Below are 20604 nucleotides of genomic sequence, written 5' to 3'. Positions count from 1 at the left end.
ATCCTTTTGATGTATTTTTGAATTCGGTTTGCTAATATTTTGTTGAGTATTTTTGCATCTACGTTCATCAGGGATATTGGTCTGTAGTTTTCTTTTTGGTGGATTCTTTGCCTGGTTTTGGTATTAGGGTGATGTTAGCTTCATAGAATGAGTTTGGGAGTATCCCCTCCTCCTCCTCTATTTTTTGGAAAACTCTAAGGAGAATGGGTAGTATGTCTTCCCTTTATGTCTGATAAAATTCCGAGGTAAATCCATCTGGCCCGGGGGTTTTGTTCTTTGGTAGTTTTTTGATTACCGCTTCAATTTCATTGCTGGTAATTGGTCTGTTTAGATTTTCTGTTTCTTTCTGGGTCAGTCTTGGAAGGTTGTATTTTTCTAGGAAGTTGTCCATTTCTCCTAGGTCTCCCAGATTGTTAGCATATAGGTTTTCATAGTATTCTCTAATAATTCTTTGTATTTCTGTGGGGGTCCGTCGTGATTTTTCCTTTCTCATTTCTGATACTGTTGATTTGTGTTGACTCTCTTTTCTTCTTAATAAATCTGGCTAGAGGCTTATCTATTTTGTTTATTTTCTCGAAGAACCAGCTCTTGGTTTCATTGATTTTTGCTATTGTTTTATTCTTCTCAATTTTATTTATTTCTTCTCTGATCTTTATTATGTCCCTCCTTCTGCTGACCTTAGGCCTCATCTGTTCTTCTTTTTCCAATTTCGATAATTGTGACATTAGACCATTCATTTGGGATTGCTCTTCCTTTTTTAAATATGCTTGGATTGCTATATACTTTCCTTTTAAGACTGCTTTTGCTGTGTCCCACAGAAGTTGGGGCTTAGTGTTGTTGTTGTCATTTGTTTCCATATATTGCTGGATCTCCATTTTGATTTGGTCATTGATCCATTGATTATTTAGGAGCGTGTTGTTAAGCCTCCATGTGTTTGTGAGCTTCTTTGCTTTCTTTGTACAGTTTATTTCTAGTTTTATGCCTTTGTGGTCTGAAAAGTTGTTTGGTAGGATTTCAGTCTTTTGGAATTTTCTGAGGCTCTTTTTGTGGCCTAGCATGTGGTCTATTCTGGAGAATGTTCCATGTGCACTTGAGAAGAATGTATATCCTGTTGCTTTTGGATGTAGAGTTCTATAGATGTCTATTAGGTCCATCTTCTCTACTGTGTTCAGTGCTTCCGTGTCCTTACTTATTTTCTGCCTGGTGGATCTATCCTTTGGGGTGAGTGGTGTGTTGAAGTCTCCTAGAATGAATGCATTGCAGTCTATTTCCCCCTTTAGTTCTATTAGTATTTGTTTCACATATGCTGGTGCTCCTGTGTTGGGTGCATATATATTTAGAATGGTTATATCCTCTTGTTGGACTGAGCCCTTTATCATTATGTAGTGTCCTTCTTTATCTCTTGTTACTTTCTTTATTTTGAAGTCTATTTTGTCTGTTATTAGTACTGCAACCCCTGCTTTCTTCTCGCTGTTGTTTGCTTGAAATATGTTTTTCCATCCCTTGACTTTTAGTCTGTACATGTCTTTGGGTTTGAGGTGAGTTTCTTATAAACAGCATATAGATGGGTCTTGCATTTTTATCCATTCTATTACTCTGTGTCTTTTGATTGGTGCATTCAGCCCATTAACATTTAGGGTGACTATTGAAGGATATGTACTTATTGCCATTGCAGGCTTTAAATTCGTGGTTACTGAAGGTTCAAGGTTAGCCTCTTTAGTACCTTACTGCCTAATTTAGCTCGCTTATTGAGCTGTTATATACACTGTCTGGAGATTCTTTTCTTCTCTCCCTTCTTATTCCTCCTCCTCGATTCTTCATATGTTGGGTGTTTTGTGCTGTGCTCTTTCTAGGAGTGCTCCCATCTAGAGCAGTCCCTGTAAGATGTTCTGTAGAGGTGGTTTGTGGGAAGCAAATTCCCTCAGCTTTTGTTTGTCTGGGAATTGTTTAATCCCACCATCATATTTGAATGATAGTCGTGCTGGATACAGTATCCTTGGTTCAAGGCCCTTCTGTTTCATTGTATTAAATATATCATGCCATTCTCTTCTGGCCTGTAGGGTTTCTGTGGAGAAATCTGATGTTAGCCTGATAGGTTTCCCTTTATAGGTGACCTGTTTCTCTCTAGCTGCCTTTAACACTCTTTCCTTGTCCTTGATCTTTGCCATTTTAATTATTACGTGTCTTGGTGTTGTCCTTCTTGGATCCTTTCTGTTGGGGGTTCTGTGTATTTCCGTGGTCTGTTCGATTATTTCCTCCCCCAGTTTGGGGAAGTTTTCAGCAATTATTTCTTCTAAGATACTTTCCATCTCTTTTCCTCTCTCTTCTTCTTCTGGGACCCCTATAATATGGATATTGTTCCTTTTGGATTGGTCACACAGTTCTCTTAATATTGTTTCATTCCTGGAGATCCTTTTGTCTCTCTCTATGTCAGCTTCTATGCGTTCCTGTTCTCTGATTTCAATTCCATCAATGGCCTCTTGCATTCTATCCATTCTGCTTATAAACCCTTCCAGAGTTTGTTTCATTTCTGTGATCTCCTTTCTGGCATCTGTGATCTCCTTCCGGACTTCATCCCATTTCTCTTGCGTATTTCTCTGCATCTCTGTCAGCATGTTTATGATTCTTATTTTGACTTCTTTGTCAGGAAGACTGGTTAGGTCTGTCTCCTTCTCTGGTGTTGTCTCTGTGATCTTTGTCTGCCTGTAGCTTTGCCTTTTCATGGTGATAGGAATAGTCTGCAGAGCTGGGACGAGTGACGGCTGGAAGGACTTCCTTTCTTGTTGGTTTGTGGCCCTCCTCTCCTGGGAGAACAGCGGCCTCTAGTGGCTTGTGCTGCGCAGCTGCGCGCAGACAGGGTTTCTGCTTCCTGCCCGGCTGCTATGGAGTTAATCTCCGCTGTTGCTGTGGGCGTGGCCTGGCTCGGGCAGCTACTCCAAAATGGTGGAGTCGCGTTGGAGCAGGAGCGGCTGGGAGGCTATTTATCTCCGTAAGGGGCCCCCTGCTCCCTGCAGCCCAGAGGTTAGGGTGCCCAGAGATCCCCGGATTCCCTACCTCTGGATTAAGTGTCCCGCCCTGCCCCTTTAAGACTTCCAAAAAGCACCTGCCAAAACAAAACAACAACCACCAAAAAAAAAAAAAAAAAAAGGTGGCCGCTCGTTTTTCTTTATTCTCTGGCACCAGCCTCAGGCATCTGCTCACCGGTCTTGCTGCCCTGTTTCCCTAGTTTTGGGGTCCCTATCCCTTTAAGACTTCCAAAAAGCGCTAGCCAAAAGAAAACAGCAAAAAAAAAAAAATTGGTAGCGGGCTCTTCTTATGTCCTCCGGCGCCCGGCCTCTGGTGCCCGCTCACTGTTCTTGCTGCCCTGTTTTCCTAGTATCCAGGGACCCCTGGGCACGCACTGTGTCTGCACTCTGGCCCGGATGGCTGGGGCTGGGTGTTCGGCAGTCCTGGGCTCCGTCTCCCTCCCGCTCTGCCTATTCTTCTCCCGCCTGGAGCTGGGGGGAGGGGCACTTGGGTCCCGCCCGGCCGGAGCTTGTATCTTACCCCGTTTACGAGGCACTGGGTTCTCTCAGGTGCGGATGTGGTCTGGATATTGTCCTGTGTCCTCTGGTCTTTATTCTAGGAGGGGTTGTCTTTGTTATATTTTCATAGATATATGTGGTTTTGGGAGGAGATTTCCACTGCTCTACTCACGCCGCCATCTTCCGCCCCTCTGGTCAGCTTCTTTTTATAAAATAATAAATTCATCTCTTGCCATTATTGGAATGCTGAACTCATTGGTTATGTTGGCTATGAAGAAAAGGTGACATTTGTGCTTGAAAACTGGAATTTGTCTCCAATACTAAAAACTAGCTTAATTTAGGACAATTCCAGAATTGTTAACAGTGACAGTGTGTTGGCAGAGCAGGTCAGACTAAGGTTTTATTCATTTCCCATCTGGGAGAGCTAGAGGCCCCTAGTGAGGTACTTTCTACCACTTAGTAATAATTATTAGTCCCTTAGATTTGTAATAGTACTTAACATATTTTTAAATATTTTCATATGTATTATCTGATAGATTCTCTTAACAAGCCTTATGAGTATGTAACACAAATTTAAATATTTTGTGCCCTATTTTATTGTAGCACCACTCCCACCCCTACCTCCCTAGCCCCTACTAACCCAGTCCATAGGAAAATAATTGTTTACTTTTTATCATGAGGACATCTCTTAAGATTTATGTGATACAGGAGGAAATACTGAGTATCAGTCATTAGGGAAATGCAAATTAAAACCGTAGTGAGATACCACTGCATACCTAGTAGAAGGGTTAATATAATAAAGATGGATAATACCAAATGCTGGCAAAGATCTCAGGTGTTGCTGATAGGAATACAAAATGGTACAGCAACTTTGAAAAATACTTTGCCAGTTTCTTACAAAATTAAACATATACTTACCATATAAAGCTGTCCCACTCCTAGCTACTTACTCAAGAGAATTGAAAATTTACGTCTGTACAAAAATCTGTATGTGAATGTTTATAGTGATTGTGTTTATAATTGCCAAACCCTGGAAACAACTGGAATGTCCATCATTTGGTGTATAAATAAACTGTGGTACATATATACTCAGCAATAAAAAGGAACAAACTACTGATAAATGAGAGAACATAACAACTCTCAGATGCATTATGGTAAATGAAATAAGCCAGACTCAGAGGGCTACATAGTGCATGGTTTCATTTATATGCTGTCCTGGAAAAGGCAAAAGGTACCAAACCAGAAAAAAGATCAGTGATTGCCAGAAGCTTGGATTGGGGGAGGGGACTTATGGGTTATTGAAATGTTCTTTATCTTGATAATAGGAGTAGTTTCATGACTGTATATGTCAAAATTCTCATAAGCTAGAATTTATGGCTAGCTTAACTGTGGAACTCTAAGAGGGTATTTTAGTCTGAATCTAGAAAGCAAAGTACTGTGCAGTTCTTGGAGAATTTGTTTTCAATCATTTAATAAAACTAATTTTCCTTTAGAATAAATTCATATTCAGTGAGTCTGCATTTTTAACAAATTGCCCTGGTGAATCTGATGCAACCCAAGTTTGAAACCCATTACTTTTTGGCACACAGGTCACTTGGGGAGGAAACATATAATGCCATAGCATTTTAATATTTATACATAGGTAGATAATATTTTTTATGAAGTTTGAGATGGACTGCATAAATATCCCGAATATCAAAGACTTAAAATATAATTTGTAAATTGTATTCCTGATCTTTTTAGTTATCTTATTATAGTCTTTTCTTATATTGTAGCTGCTTTTTACCTTATATTGATTACTATGCAGATTAGTTAAAAAAATCATTTATAAACTAAGTAAATGGAATATATAATAGTTCTGATAATAAGACTGTTACACAAAGTATTAATTTAGACATTTAAAAATTATACTTTATTAAATAGATGGAAACTTTATAAAAATCTTTATATGCTGTTATTAAAATATCAAATAAACATACTACTTAGTATTTCCTGTTTTTCTTGAAGCAAAATCATCATAGCTAAAAATATTAAATATTTGCTATAATAAACTAATACAAATCTTGAATGCTTTTGTGGTTAAACTTTAACTAACAAATTAAACTGATTACTGGAGTACATGCTCCTAAAAAATTACCATCAGGTGTCTGAAATGAAATTTGGTCCTTGATCATAGGTAGTCTAGGAGACTAGTGTCCACCTTGGAATTTGCTATTTATCCCTCTATTCTTAGCAACCCTTGCTTCATATAAGGAGCTCATCAGATATTGAGTGAACTAATTAATGCAAGACATTTGGGAACACATAGGTTCATGTCATATAGACATCTCTTGTTTTACACAGAATAGGTATCTTTCTGGAAGCTTAGAAAGCAAATAACATTTTGTTACTGATTTCCATTATGAATTAGATTTTCTTATAGAAACATTTTCCTATATGGATATAATTAAGAACTTGTAAAAAGGAATAAGTTAAAATGGTGATTACCTGTTATATGTAATAGGTACTGTACTTCTGGGAGTTGGACTTCCTCCCTAGCTGGTACTCCAGTTCCAGAGTATTTTTCTTACCTTAGGATTTTGGAATTTTTGATGTTAGGGATGTTCTGTCATCTTTTTGAATCTAAGAATTTCTGTTGTGCCATGCTTCTTCTGACTTTGACAGATAGGGTTTGACTTTAAAATTTCAGCTACTTTTAAATGATTCCAAAGGCCTGTGCATGTGTACATTTTGCTTAGCATGAATGAAAATCCACCTGCTTTGAGAATGTCCTGCAAAAATATGTAGCTCAGGTGGTGAATGGATCCAGCAAGCAGCCCAGCTCTGCTTTTCATTGCAACTTTGTTCTTTATTAATAATAAGGTAAATATTTTATGGGAGAAGTTTTATGTTCTAGTAATATTTATGAATTGTATGGCTCCACCTCAAATGTCAAGTGGTAATTCTCTTTTAACATCCAGGACTTTATTCTTTTTCTTTTATCTAGATATGGTACAGTTGAATAAACAGGGACAGGACAAGAATAGGATTACAGGTTATCAGCACATGAATATAGGAATCCTGCTAGCTAATGTTAATTTTTTTAACCTGAAAATTCTCTTAGGCTAATGGAAAAATAGGTGGGGAAACTAACGTTTTTATGAATTTGCTGTATGTCAGGAACTCTTCTAGGTCCATTATATTCATTATTTCATATACAAATTAGAGCAAGTTTATAAAGTAGGTATTATCCCCATTTTACAGATAAAACTGAGGCTTGGAAAAGTTAAGTACTTATCCAAGGACCACGTATAAGTGCCAGAACTGGCATTGAAACCCAGGTCTGTGTGATGCTAAAACCTCTGCACCTTCTGTTTTCCCACTCTCTTCTCACTGCTTACGGTCACTCATCCAGCACTGAGGGAGTGGTGACCTGCTCTCTGCTGTGCGTTGGAACCATAAAAATGCTCTTGTGACCTTCTGTTCTTATCTAGAAGGCATGTAAAACCCAAAGGCTCAAATGTATTAATTGCTTTTATTTAAAATTCTTTGTATAGAATTTACTTAGAACAGAGACTTTCTACAATAGTGATCTTCCAAATATTACAATGCTCCTCTGAGAGCTCTGGCCTTGTAAGTGAATAAAAGTTTGCTCTTTAACAATTTCATTCAACAGGCAGTTCTTTTCATTGAAAAATGTGGATGCCCTCAATAAACCATAGTTGCATATATGTAGCATAAATACTGTTTTCTTTTTTTTATTGGATTTGCTACAGAAGTAAGGGCCTCTTTTGTTTAAATGGACTTGCTTTTGAAATGTGAAAATTTAATCATGATAGTTTATTGGTTTAGCTCTGGAGAAGCTGAGGCAAAGTTACTTTGCTCCAGTCAGAGCTATTTATATACCATCACTGAGAACTCCTTTTTATATTGTTGGTGTTATTGCATACTAAAAGAGGAGTGTTAAAAAAAACTTAGAATTTTTTTATTCTGTGCCCGTATTCACCACAATGATATTTTTAGAGGTTATTTCATCTAGTGTATCTTTTCAGAAAAGGCTTTATCTTTTTCACAGACAAGAACTCAGCTTGAAGCCATTCCTTCTCAAGCCTTCTTCTTTGAAGGGTTGAAAGGATCAGAGAGTGGAACTGTTTGTGTGAATTGAACCTCTTTGCCCTAGCCTCTTCCTGATCAACACATCGGCTTCATTGAGGGGAGAAATAACCATGAATTTAGCTTCTTTAAGTTCTGTATGCAAAAAGAAAGATCAGTCTTGGAAGTTTATCTTCACTCTGGTTTGCTTCCGGAGAACACTGTTATTCTGCTTAGCTTTCCTTGTAGGAGAGTGCTTTGCTGAACAGGGCAGGCAGATGATCATTCATTGTTGCAAATATCTGCTGATTTGGACAAGTACAGAAAAGAAGTAACAGTGGAATGGCTGTCCCAATGACTGGAATTTGTTAGCTGAAGCTTGGATGACAGCTAAGTTTTAAAAGAACATCAGACGTATAATAACGTTCTATAACAAAGCTAAGTCTGGAAATATTAGTAGATTTGCAGCCCTAAAAATAGAGTAGTTGAATCTCAAGAAATGCATGATATTGTGGGGCCTCGACAGAACACTTCAAAAGCAGTGCATTAGACTGTGAAACGAGCACTGCTGAATGTGCTTGGGTTCTTTCAGCAGGCTGGTCACAGAGAGCAGCATATTGCGTTTAGTATTCTTATCTGCAAATACGGATATCTGTGTTGTACCTCCAGTCTGTTGTCCATCTATCCTTTCATATTATCACTGAAATATTGGACTACTTATGTTTCCCTTTTGATTTATTACCCACCTTATGATACATACTATGTGTCTCATGTGTAATAATATGTGAAGTTCTGTTTTTTCATCTTATACTATAACATAAAGAGTATGTTTCAAAAAACATGATTACATAAGACCTTTTCTTTAAAATTTAGTGAATTATGTACATCTCTAGGTTATGGGGAAGGATAGGCTAACTGTTAGACTTCACAGCTGCAAATCAGTTTGCAAAAGGCCATATGAAAGATAATACATAATATAATTCAACTTCTCTTCCATTAACATCTTGAACTATGGCATAAAGTTTTGTATTTTTATTCCAGAAATACAGCTGACATTAGCATTCAGGTATACAGTTCAGTTTATCTCTAGTGAAGAGTCTTTTAAAAGTAAGTTAAATACAGCACAAAAGACATAGAAAATCAATAATATTTCATTTCTTTTAAGTAAGATCTTTCTATATACATTTGCTTTGGATGCTTATAAATTTCTCCCCTTTCAGAAGTATTTTATAATAAATGTCACTTATAGATTTAACTATAGCAAAAAAATAGTACAGGTTCTGTAGTACCTTTAATATATCAGGTAAAAAACTGCTTAGCTAAGTATTAGTGTAGGAAATAGTGGTACAATCTCCTAGGCAATATTTTTTAAATTTAGTGATATTAATGGGAGAGTATGTAGGACTTCAATATGTGGGATATTGTAGGATTCAATATATTGTACTCTAAGATATTTTAAACTTCTTTGCTTATTGGATTACCTATTGTAACCCTTTACACAGAATAGAGACATGGTAAATATTTGCAGATGGATGTGAACTTGACTCAAATATTTTCTTTTTTGTCTAATTGCTCCCACACTAGTGATATGTAAGATTTAGTTACCTTAGCATTATGTTTATAGTCTAAAGATTTTATTGTAATGTTAACTGCAGTTAAAACTGAGTTCCAGTGGCATTAGTAAGTGATTGGTAGAACTGCTTAAAACTAATTTGTTAAAGTATTAAAAATTGATATTGGGAAAACCTGTTTTTTAATAGCTACATATCATCAGTAAGTTTACAAGCACCCTCTAGGGGTGTTACTAAGGAAACATTTCCTCTTTTTCTTTTTTTGTAGGAATAACTAAGTACAAATTAACTACTCAACAGGTTTCTTCTTACTCTACAAATGTGAGCCCAGTGGTGATGATTGTGGCAGCCATACCAGATAGAGTATTTTAAACCGGTCATCACCACTGAAGTAGGTTTTTTGCTGTTACTGTTGGGGGGGAAGCAAAGGAGGCTGTAAAAGGCATTTATTACCTGGGTGTCCGATTTGTTTCTGTTTATGAGAGGTTGATGAATTTGACAGGAAGAGAAAATTAGATAGATGTGGATTAAAACTTTGGTATATAATATAGATGAAGAGAAATGAGCGATTAATATCTAAACTGAAATATGTGACAGCTTTTTTAAAAAAATAATATAAAGCATTTAAGTTAGTGACCTAGTTGCTTTATAGTAGATGAAAATATATAAATGAAACCCAGGAATTCTATTTTTCATTAACATCGGTGTGGTACTAAAAGATTATGAATTGTTCAAGTTGCCAGAAAATCTCTTAATTTCTTTATTCCATTTGATTATCCTATTGTTTCACCATCTGAAATGAATATCGGAAAATTAGTTTAAGAGGAAGGGGCCAGGGCTTTTTATATGTCTAAAAACAGATGCCTACAACTTTTTCCATTTCTGCAAATGGTGATAACGTTTGCCTCCTTTATCTCTACACTCTTTTTAGTGATGAAAGAGAAAGGTTTATTACTTTTAACAGTGGCATTTGCTCTTACGACAAATGTAGATGTTAGCTTTATGAATATTAAAATCTATTTTAGTGATCTAAGATTTCATAATTTGGACACACTGAGAATTGATCTTATAAAATATACTAAAATTTTAAGATTGACAGTTTGAAATTTTTTCAGATGGAACTATAAAATACATTGTGTTGATAAGGGTAAAGATGTTCGTGGTCTTAAGTAGGCTCATTAATAATTCATGAACTTGGTAGGAATTTTCCTTTTCTCTTAATCTTTACCTAACAAAAGATGGAGGTAGTCATCTCTGTGCTTTAGATATGAAAAAACCACTCTGGGTCTCCATGTGGGATCAGACTATTCAACCCTTAACCTAAGAGAAAACTGAAGCAGCTCATGTGGTCTTTGAAGTTGAAGAAGGATCCTTTCTTGCTGTCTCCACTCAGGTCCTGTGTTGGCCCTGGGCTCTTTGGGGCATCTTTAGAGCTTATATGTTTTGACTGTGGCTGGAGGAGGTTAGTGCAAATGGTTTGTTCAGGTACAGACTTATTTGGGCAGATTTTCATTTCAACACTTTTTAAAGAGCTTAGGGCAAGAAAGTTGCCAACTTAATATTTGTGTAACTTCATTAAACTTACAAATATATACATGTGCACATGAAATGTTATACTTGTAAATTATATTTTTATTCTGTTTTCTATTAGATATACATTATTTTCCAGAGTAGGATAAAGGACACAGTATTTGGGTTTTAGTTGCTCTATTAATTGAATTAGGGAGTTGTTAATTTTAAGTTTGTGTGATTTAAAGAAAATAGATTTTTAAACTCCCATCTTCCTAAGTTATTTATATGCTAAAATCCTGGCACATTTTCCTTGGTGTTTGGAAAACAGTGGTGAAGAAGACAAAGCCACTGCTCTCAAGAAGTTTTTCCATTCTAGTAAGTAGTCATAGGCACTATTCATTTAAGCGAATAAGATAATTTCAGATTGTAAGTACAGTGAGGGAACTAAAAGGTAAGGGTGTTGGAGGGAGAATGAGGGAGATTGAGGGCTGGGAGTTGGCAGAGTCGGAGAGCTGCTAACAGGGAAGTAGCAAGGAGGGTCTCCGAGGTCTGCCATGGAAGGGGGCACGCATGGAATGATATGGCAGAAGCGCTCTGTGAGTCCCGGGGAAGCAGGCACCAAGGTTCTGGCACTGGAATGAGCCTGGCACGATCAGTGACTGGGAAGGCGGCTGACGTGGCTGGTGCTGAAGTAAGTGGAGGGAATGCCTGGGTGGAGTTGGGTGTGTTGGCTGGGCCAGATCATTTGGGGCCTTATACATGAAGAGTTTGGTTTTTTTGTACCTAGAAGAGGAAGTCACTGGAAGGAGCCTGACCTGATGTATGCTTTTGAAAGATCGCTCTGGCCTCCATGTGTAGATTGAATTGTAGAGGGGTAGGCGAGTAGGCAGGGAAATTATTCAGAATCTATTGTGGTCCAGGGAAGAGGTTGATGACTGGTGGGACTAGAGGACTAGGCCAGGAGGTTCTGAAAGGCGGATGGATTGTGACAGGGACAGAATAGCCCCAAAGCAGGAACTTTGCTGTTTTTTTTGCCCTTCTTTTTACTTAAATCCTACGGTTTCTGATAAATATGGCAGCTTTAAATCTCACTATATTGTGGCAAAGGAAAGAACTGCTCTAGGAAACGTAGATGGGTTAATTTACAGCACAGACTTCACACCAAAGACTCCACACCAAACAGATTCTATCTTATTAAATCTGGCAAGTTTGCAGTATTTCTTTGATTTTCTTTAAATGTAATATTTTGTTGTTGCAGGAAATGTTTTCATATTTGTCCAACCAACTAAAGAAGCTGTCAGAAACCTACAGTGAAAGACTGTTGCATACACCTCACAATCCTATATCTTTAGGTAATTTTTTTCTTAAAAAAAAAAATCAGTACTTCTAAAGCATCCCCAGCAGGAAGCTGGTATTTCTAAAAGAATATGATTTTTTTTCTGGTTACAATGATATTTCTAAATTCATTACAGTATTAATTTGTAAATTGAAAAAGTTCAGTTAACCTTTAGAAATGCTTTAATGCATTTCTAAAATAAAAACTATATAATGAAAGAATCCAAGTCAACATTAAGTATTAACATGAATATATAGAAATACTTTAATTCATGCTTCTAACCAAAATGATTTGGTTACTAGTAAGAACTGTATATAAATATTGAAAAATCTCTACCAGTTAACAGAACACCACAATATTAGAAAGGAAATCTCTTGTTGTACTGTTTTTAAGGTGATTATTGTTTGTTCTCTTGAGTGTCTCTATATTAGAGAAGTCTGCATTTATGACAATTTCCTTTGTTTGTATAAGGACTATGTCAATGTATTTTTGTCCTTGTAGTATAAGGGCTCCAAAAAAGGATACTGTGAATGTTGACTTTTGTGCATTTAACTAACTTAAGCTTCATAATTACCCCATTTAATTTGTGAAAATATGTAGTATAATATGTTTCATAGTTGATGTATATCTGAGGAAAGCAGTGAAACAATCGTTGGTGACTGGAGCCTCTCTCAGGAATGGGCTCATCCCTGGAGAGTCATGTGGCCACCAACATAGGATGAAACCCATCCCATTCAGTCCTTTGCTGGTTTATAATCATAGAAGGTGATGATATGGTTTGAATCCCAATTCTGCAGTCTACTAGCCTCTAAACTCCTTTTTCCTATCTATGAAACAGAGATAATGATCCCTCCCATGCAAAATTGCTTAAGAATGATTGAGATTATATTTGTAAAGCATATAGCATCGTAAGTCAGTCTTCAGGAAATACTACCTAGTAGCACTGATATGAATAGGATACAGTTTACCCACATAACTCAGAAAGATAATTTTCATATCCACATGCAGAAATTTATCTTATTCTTATAGATGTGCTGAAAATATCCCACATTCTCATTTTACAAATTCTTAAAACATGGTCGAATTTGAATGAACTGCCGTATCAATGATGTCATTGTTCATGGTCGAATTTGAATGAACTGCCGTATCAATGATGTCATTGTTCTATCTACTTAACTGAAAGATTCACTCTTTAGAAGGGTGATAATGGAAATTCTGTTCCCATTCTGAGTATGTTAATAGATATTAGCATATTTTGTCTGATATGCAAACAAATCCCTGCAATAATTTATTGAGTGCATTAAAGTAAAATTGTGCCACTTGGCAATGAATAAAAATAGTAATGTCTCCGTGAAATAAGCCAGTTACAAAAGACAAATACTGTGTGATTCCATTTTATGTGGTACTTAAAGTAGTCAAAACTATAAAGACATAGTACAGCAGTGTGTGCCAGGGACTGGGGGAGGGGAGAGTGGGGAGTTACCGTTCAGTAGGTGTAGAGTTTCAGTTTTACAAGCTGAAGAGCTATAAGAATGGATACTGGTGATTGTTGCACAACAGTGTGAATGTATTTAATTACCTCTGAACTGTACACTTAACAATGGTTAAGGTGGTAAACTTTATGTTACATGTACTTTACCACAATTTTTTTAAAAGTAATATTTCCATCATTCAGTGGTTTTTGAGTGATTTTTGTGCTGTTGAACCAAGTCACATTAGAATACTTTTCTTTTTCAGCTGTGACACTTAAGACACTAGATGAACAGTGTGACAAAGCTGTCACTCAGCTTGGCTCAATGCTTTTTACCAGACAGGTTTCTGGAGCCAGGTAAGTATGTCTAAGAGGGGCTTGGATTTAATTGGCTTTTCAGTTAACTCTAATGAAGTACCTTTCCTTAACAGTAGTCCCCCAAGTATATGTTAAAACTGCACCTGAGAAGTCATCCTAGAGTAAAAGAAGAGGGTGTAGAATCTGAAGCTGCTCTGTGCCCACCTGTGGACTGTCTACTCTTAAAATACTTACAGAAAGATGACTCTTGGTTGTTTTAATTGACATACAGAAACAATTTCATTACCTCTAAGCAGAAATTTTTGTGTTTATTTTCCTTGTTAGATAACTTCAGTAGAGTCACATTATGGTGTTAGAAATAAGTCATCTTCATTAATATATTTCAGTAAAAATGCTTTAAGGAAAAGTCCATTTCCTAAACTGAAAAGGTTTTGCAATTCTTGTCTGAGTACTGCCTTTGAAAGATGTACTTTTTACTCTTATATGTTACATGGCTTAAATGAATTTCATTTTTCATTTTTTATTTGATGAGGTCAGAGAAAAATGACTTGAAAGGAAATATCTTGCTCTAAGTACTCTTCTTTACATGCTTCTATTAAATTTCTCTCTTGACTACCAGAAATTAGAGATTTCATATCAAAGGAGAACTTTTTAAAAGAAAAAAATCTTAGATTAACTCAGCTTTTACCTCAATGAACTGTATCTGTATACACCATAGTTTTGACACATCTAAAACGGTTTCCTTGGCCTTTCAGTGTTGCCACTATTTGTTAAGGTTTAACTGACTTCTTTAAAAAAAGAGTACCATTAGAAATCTATTTATATCAAATATGCCAGTGAAATCAAGCTTAAAAAAATGCATATGCCATTGCTGAATTATTACTGACTGCTGACCACCACCCCACTGTCATCAGTGGTTACATAATTTCTTCAGAATCCTCAATTTAAAATCCATTGCATAACACTGATCACAAGGTGTAATTTTAGTTTGTTGATTATTTTAGGTGACACATGGCAGTTAATCGAAGTGGTTTAACTTAACAAATTTCAGTATTCCATTAAAGTATGTATATGTGAAGTCAGATTCCATAATTGGTACAAAAACAGAAATAATTTTCTTGTTACCTCTTTGGAGAAGGTGTGAAGGTGGCTGCAATTTCTAGAGCTTTGTAGACCTTTAATGGAAGTATAAGTAAGTGATAATCACCAGGCAATACTTTTTCTGTGTAAAATAGCACTGTATTGAATAATTTTATTTTAAGGCTGACACAGTCTATTCTCATAGGCCATGATTCATGGCTGTTTTTAAACTTCTTAGTAAGTAGATGTAAGGCTCAGTAACACAGATATCCTTTATTTATGGGTGGCATTCTGTTAACATCACAAGGCATATTAAACTGCTAAATCTTTTCCCTTTCAGGGTTGTGCCTCTTGGGTCTGTGCAAACCGTGAGTGGCTACACTTTCAGAGGCTTTATGTCACATACAAATAATTACCCTTGTGCTTACCTCAACGCTGCCTCAGCCATTGGAATGAAGATCCAGGATGTGGACTTGTTCATAAAGAGACTTGACAAATGTTTAAAGACAGTAAGAAAACAACAAAATAAAGAGAGTGATGTGTCTGGAGTTGGCAATTACGACAAAACTGAAGATGTGAATATTGAAGAAACGGCTTTAAAACTAGATAATGTGCTTCTTGACACAAACCAGAATTCTTCTTCATGACATGTGAAGGCTTTCTTTTCAATAATTTGAAAGACTTGGTGAGGCTACAGTGTAAGCAAGCAGTTTGAAGGCTTGAGATTTTTTTTATTAAGCTATCATTGATATACAATTTTATGAAGGTCTCACATGAGCAGCATTGTGGTTACAACATTCACCCATATTATAAAGTCCCCCCAACCAACCCATCACAGTCACTGTCCGTCAGCGGTAGTAAGATGCTATAGAGTTATTACTTGTCTTCTCCATGGTATACTAAGGCTTAAGGTTCTTGAGAATTTCATGGAGAATAAATGGTCAAGGAATAGCATATAGTCTGAGCTAGCCAGTGATGATTGTTACCTTTTTTATTTTAAGATCGCCTCAATCATTATGATCCTTAACAGATTATAATATATAGTTAGCATTTTTCTAATTGTTGGAATGTTTATCAGTTAAGCACTATGATTCAGATAATTCTTACTAATATGACAGTAAAATTACCTCTAATTCTCTTTGAAATGTGTAGACTGCTTCCTCCTAATCATTCTCTACTATTCACAAATTGTTTATGTTTCTGATCACACAATTAGGAAGATCTCTAAAACTACTGATTACTAGATGTTTGCCAGTGTGTTTAAGTCCCGATCTGCCTGTAAAATGATCATTTTCCAGGGAAGCAGATGCAAGGTGTAAACTTAAATTTTCACTCAGTAGCAATGGTTCTTAACTGGAGATGATTTGCTTATATCTAAGCAACATCTGGGGACGTTTTTGATTATCACGACTGGTGGAATGCTCTTGACATTTAGAGGTGGAGGCCAGGGATTCTGCTTAGAATCTTACAATGGGTAAGACAACTTCCCAAAACAAAGGATATCTAGCCCAAAATCTTAGTAGTGCTGAGGTTGAGAAACACTGCTGTAAAGTAAATAAACTCAGGTAAAGAGAAGTTGTCCACAGCAACTTTAATTATTCTGTAGTGTTTTTAAAAAGATAGCTGTATAAGTGTTATCAGACTTTACAGTATTAGACTCTTAAGTGACAACCAGAGTTACCAGTTCTAAATATGATTATAAATTGTTCCATATGGCACTTAGGCATTTTTCCATGAGAGCAAGTGAAAACTTTGTCCTGCTGTTTTTGTTTTAAGCAGCCTTTGTATCTTGGTTAGTTTAGGTGTTGTTCACAGCCATTATAAAAGTAGTTAATGTGGGACATCATTTTGGGACATATTTGTGCTGGGGAGGTGAAAATGATGTAGTATGATAAACAGGTGTATTCCCCTCTTCTGCCCACATGCTCACTTTCCAAGTCTGAAATTCCAGACTTACTGGCTATCACAGTTATTTTTGTTGTTAATTTTAGGAAACAGACTGATATCTCATAGCCTAAGGAAGCTTCTGAATCCACCAAAATATGACAGCCATGTTTCTCAAGACCTGCTCTGGTGGAGCATTATTCCTAAGAGATGCTCACGGGAATAAAGACTCCATAGACAATAATTTTGGGACTTTCCAAACCTACCTATTAGCATATAAAAGACTAAGAATTCCTTCAAAACCAGTTTGAATGTGTCCTTATCTAAAGAGGGGGGAGCCATTTTTTAAATTAAATACTGACATTTCATTGAACATAATTGTGAAAACACACAGTAGAGAATGCCGCCTCTTCTGATTTCTGGATTGTATTTTTCTCTATTTATTTGGCAGTGTGTGAACTCTTACACATGAACTCAGATAGATGGCAGTCCCAGTAACGTGTAAATTAGAATACTTAAAACACTGGCTTGATAGCCTTGGAAGTCAAGACTGTGTTGAGATAAAGTACTTAATTATAAATATTTAAAAGTTACTTTTAAATTATTAAACCCTTGGGGTTCATATGTTTTAAATATCAGGATTTTTTTTTTACATGGCTATAATAACACATTTTAAAGGAGTAAATCTTGGATTAAAAAGTTGTATAATGTTTTTTATGTGAATTTGGGACTGAGTTGTAGAACCAATAAAGCTGAACAATTGGAACAGAGCCTCTCAGTCTACAAGAGGGAAGGAAGTGATGTTGCAAATGTCCATGCTGGCAGTACAGTTTATTATGCACGTAAGCCAAAATGGTTTTATAGAACAAGTGATCTATATTGTGTGATCATCATTTAGCTTAAGACCAGAGCCGAGAGACTAGCAAATGTTTTCTCATCTGCAGTGTATCAGCAGTTCTTGGGCTTCAGCTGCTGAATAGATAATAATTCTAATTGAAGATAAATTACATGAACCCACATGTGAATGATAGATGTGTTATAGCATTTCATTCTTGGTGCATAAAATCAGCTGCAGTTTTTATTATTAGCCCTATTTTTTGAGAGGTTTTGGAATTCCATCTCTATTCCTGCTGGTTTAAATTTGACCTTGAGGTTATAGAATTCACAAGAATTTTTGTAGGGATGTGGTGGGTTTTGCACATTCAGGCTTTCCTTTGCCAACACTGTTTTTCTCTTGGTCTTTCCCATTTCCACATATAAGTATAAAAAAGTATGTACATACAATTGCTAGTACTGATTAGTAGCCTCATAATTGGCCTTAGGTGTCCTTGAACCATGGCCTAGGGGCAACGGGTGATACATTTTCCCACCACTAAGGTGATCTTTTCTGTCTTTATGATCCAACTGCCTGTATTAAGGCTCTCAGGTAGAATTTGGGAGTTTGTTTTTTAAAATCATTGGGCTGTCGTAATCTACCCTGAAAAAGAAAATTGAAAAACACAAGATACTCTTTAATCACTACACAGTGTGTTACTTACACACACCACCTGGGAAGGTATTTTCAATCCAGCTCTCAATTTGACTCTTCTATCTTCTGCTGATGAATTCTCACTCTATCAGGGAATGATATCAGTGTTCAACTATAAACCTTTCTATTTAGCTTTTTGTGTTAGTGGAATGAATTTATAGAATATGAATTATTGAATACAGTTCTGTTCAGCCAATAAGCTCTTGAGATAAATTTTAAATTTAAATTAAAATTAAAATTTTCTAATACTGTGCTCCAGTACCTAACTCTCCTGTGGTTCTGTTTCTCTAACCACCCTGTATTATGAACTGTCACTGAGGCCTAAGCTACAGGATGTGCTTTTATTTTTAGAATATTTGCATATCATAGGTTTTAGTTAAATTTAAAGGTAATTTTTTCTACCTGCAATGTTACTTTAATGTCTTACTAGCTCATCATGGGAGTTAAATTCTTGTGTTCTTTCATAGAGGAAAATAGCTAACAATGAGCAACAATGTACTCTAATGAGTCTCATCTATAATGCACTCATGAGAAATGTTTTTGAACACACATTTGGTGCATATAGAAGTTGAGTTTTCTTCATAATGTTCTTCATGTAATTGTAGATTAATGATAAAAAATTAAAAAAAACTCTCAGGGCAGAAACTCTTAAAAAAAAAAGTTGGGTTTTCTTTTGCTGCTTTCTAAGATGTACTGATTTCTGCCAAGCCCTTAAATGGTTTTGTTTTGTTTTGCATTCATGAAGCCAACCTTATTTTGAAACTAAAATATAATCCAGGTTGCAAACACAGAGGTTTGATACCCTCTGAATAATTTGATAGGAACAAATGAATATGCTGTTAACAGTAAAAAAGTTCTTGTAAACAGGTGTTTCCTTGTCTGTCACATTATGTTGATTATGTGTCCCTTATGGCCACTCTTAATATACAGGTCTGAAACTTACCGTCTGCATCTTTTTGTGCCTTTTAATTTTCACGGTCCTTTTAGCAATTATACTATGTACATAGTTAACATATCAGTTTAAGGCTAATGGGTTCAGATCTTTATAATTTCCCACTGAATATTCTACAATTCAGTCTAAGGCCTGGGGAAAATCTGGAAATGTTTATACTGTTTTGTTTTTATCAAGTGGTATCAGGTTGAACTTTTAGAGAAATGTGAAGAAAGGCTATATTTAACTGTATACGTGTGGGGAGTTTAGCTATTAGAATTGAAGCTGATAATCAGCCTGCCAACCTATATGATTTACCAGAAGAAAAGGATGTTTCCAAAAATATTTTTGGTGTAGTCTGTTTAAAAATAAAATTGAATTATGTAATTTATTACATGAAATTAACTTTTAATCATTGACAGTGCATTATTTTATTTTACCTAATCATTGCTACAGATAAATCTGAAATACAGGTGACACAAAATTACTTGATTTTTTTTTTTATTCAGTCATCAGTATCAACATCAATCAGTAAGAAAAGCCATACTTATAATGAGTATTGAGGGGGTGGAGAGCTAGATAATTAAAAAAGAGAATTTTAAAGAAAGAAAGGAGAAGACATACCAGCAACCATTTTGCAAAGGATCTATTGACTATAGGAAGTTGGATGCTCAGAAATATTTTATCTTTTCTAAAACACTTTTAGTTGAAAGTAAAATACTATCACATCCTTCAGCAGATTTCATTTCTAAATTGTGCTATTTGAATTTTGCAGGTAGTTCTCATTTGATTTGGAGTTATATTTCTGCACTGGTACTTATTAACCATGTGAGCACACAGATTTAACCTCTCCGAATCTCAGTTCTATCATATGTGAAATGGGTACGACCTTATCGGATTGAGGATTAAATGAAATGATAGTATGTCGGACATTACTAACTCAGTGCCTGAAACAGCACTTACTGTTAAGAACTGCTTTGATGCTCTGCATAAAGCCAATTTATACTAGATTTAAATTAAAATATACCACTGTCTAGTTTATTTAGTAGAAATCTTTTTGAGAGGGAATTATCAATGAATTTTGTCCATTCTCTAGTGGAAATTAAAAAGTATATAGTTGGTTTTAGATGACCCATCTTTTTTTTTTACATTTTCAGAGTGTTTCTCTTTTGATCTCTATGAGTTTGTTTTGCTTTTACATTTGAGAATTTTTTTTTAAAAGAATCAAATTTAAAATGCATTAACTATTTTAGGCACCTGAAATGTCAGATCACATCCCAAGAGAGATATACACAAAAAGTTTATGTTACATGACTTCAACATCAATTGTATTTATCTGACTGAAGTTTTTGGTATAGTCAGCAGACATACAAGCATA

The 20604-nt window shown here is 35.8% G+C and overlaps 1 protein-coding gene across 1 annotated transcript in view; it reads left to right on the top strand.

Moving 5' to 3' along the window:
* Positions 1 to 19163, top strand: part of SEPSECS (Sep (O-phosphoserine) tRNA:Sec (selenocysteine) tRNA synthase) — a 42085-nt gene extending 22922 nt beyond the window's left edge. The window contains exons 9-11 of the mRNA XM_036920990.2: positions 11937 to 12030; positions 13752 to 13842; positions 15224 to 19163. Coding sequence (XP_036776885.2) covers positions 11937 to 12030; positions 13752 to 13842; positions 15224 to 15530 — 492 coding nt within the window. The 3' untranslated portion in view covers positions 15531 to 19163. The remainder of the gene's footprint in view (positions 1 to 11936; positions 12031 to 13751; positions 13843 to 15223) is intronic.
* Positions 19164 to 20604: the final 1441 nt, after the last annotated feature.

The sequence above is a fragment of the Manis pentadactyla genome, chromosome 5, assembly GCF_030020395.1.
Source record: "Manis pentadactyla isolate mManPen7 chromosome 5, mManPen7.hap1, whole genome shotgun sequence".
Taxonomy (NCBI): domain Eukaryota; kingdom Metazoa; phylum Chordata; class Mammalia; order Pholidota; family Manidae; genus Manis; species Manis pentadactyla.
The sequence above is the reverse complement of the archived record's forward strand: the minus strand, read 5'-3'. Positions and strand labels throughout refer to the sequence as shown.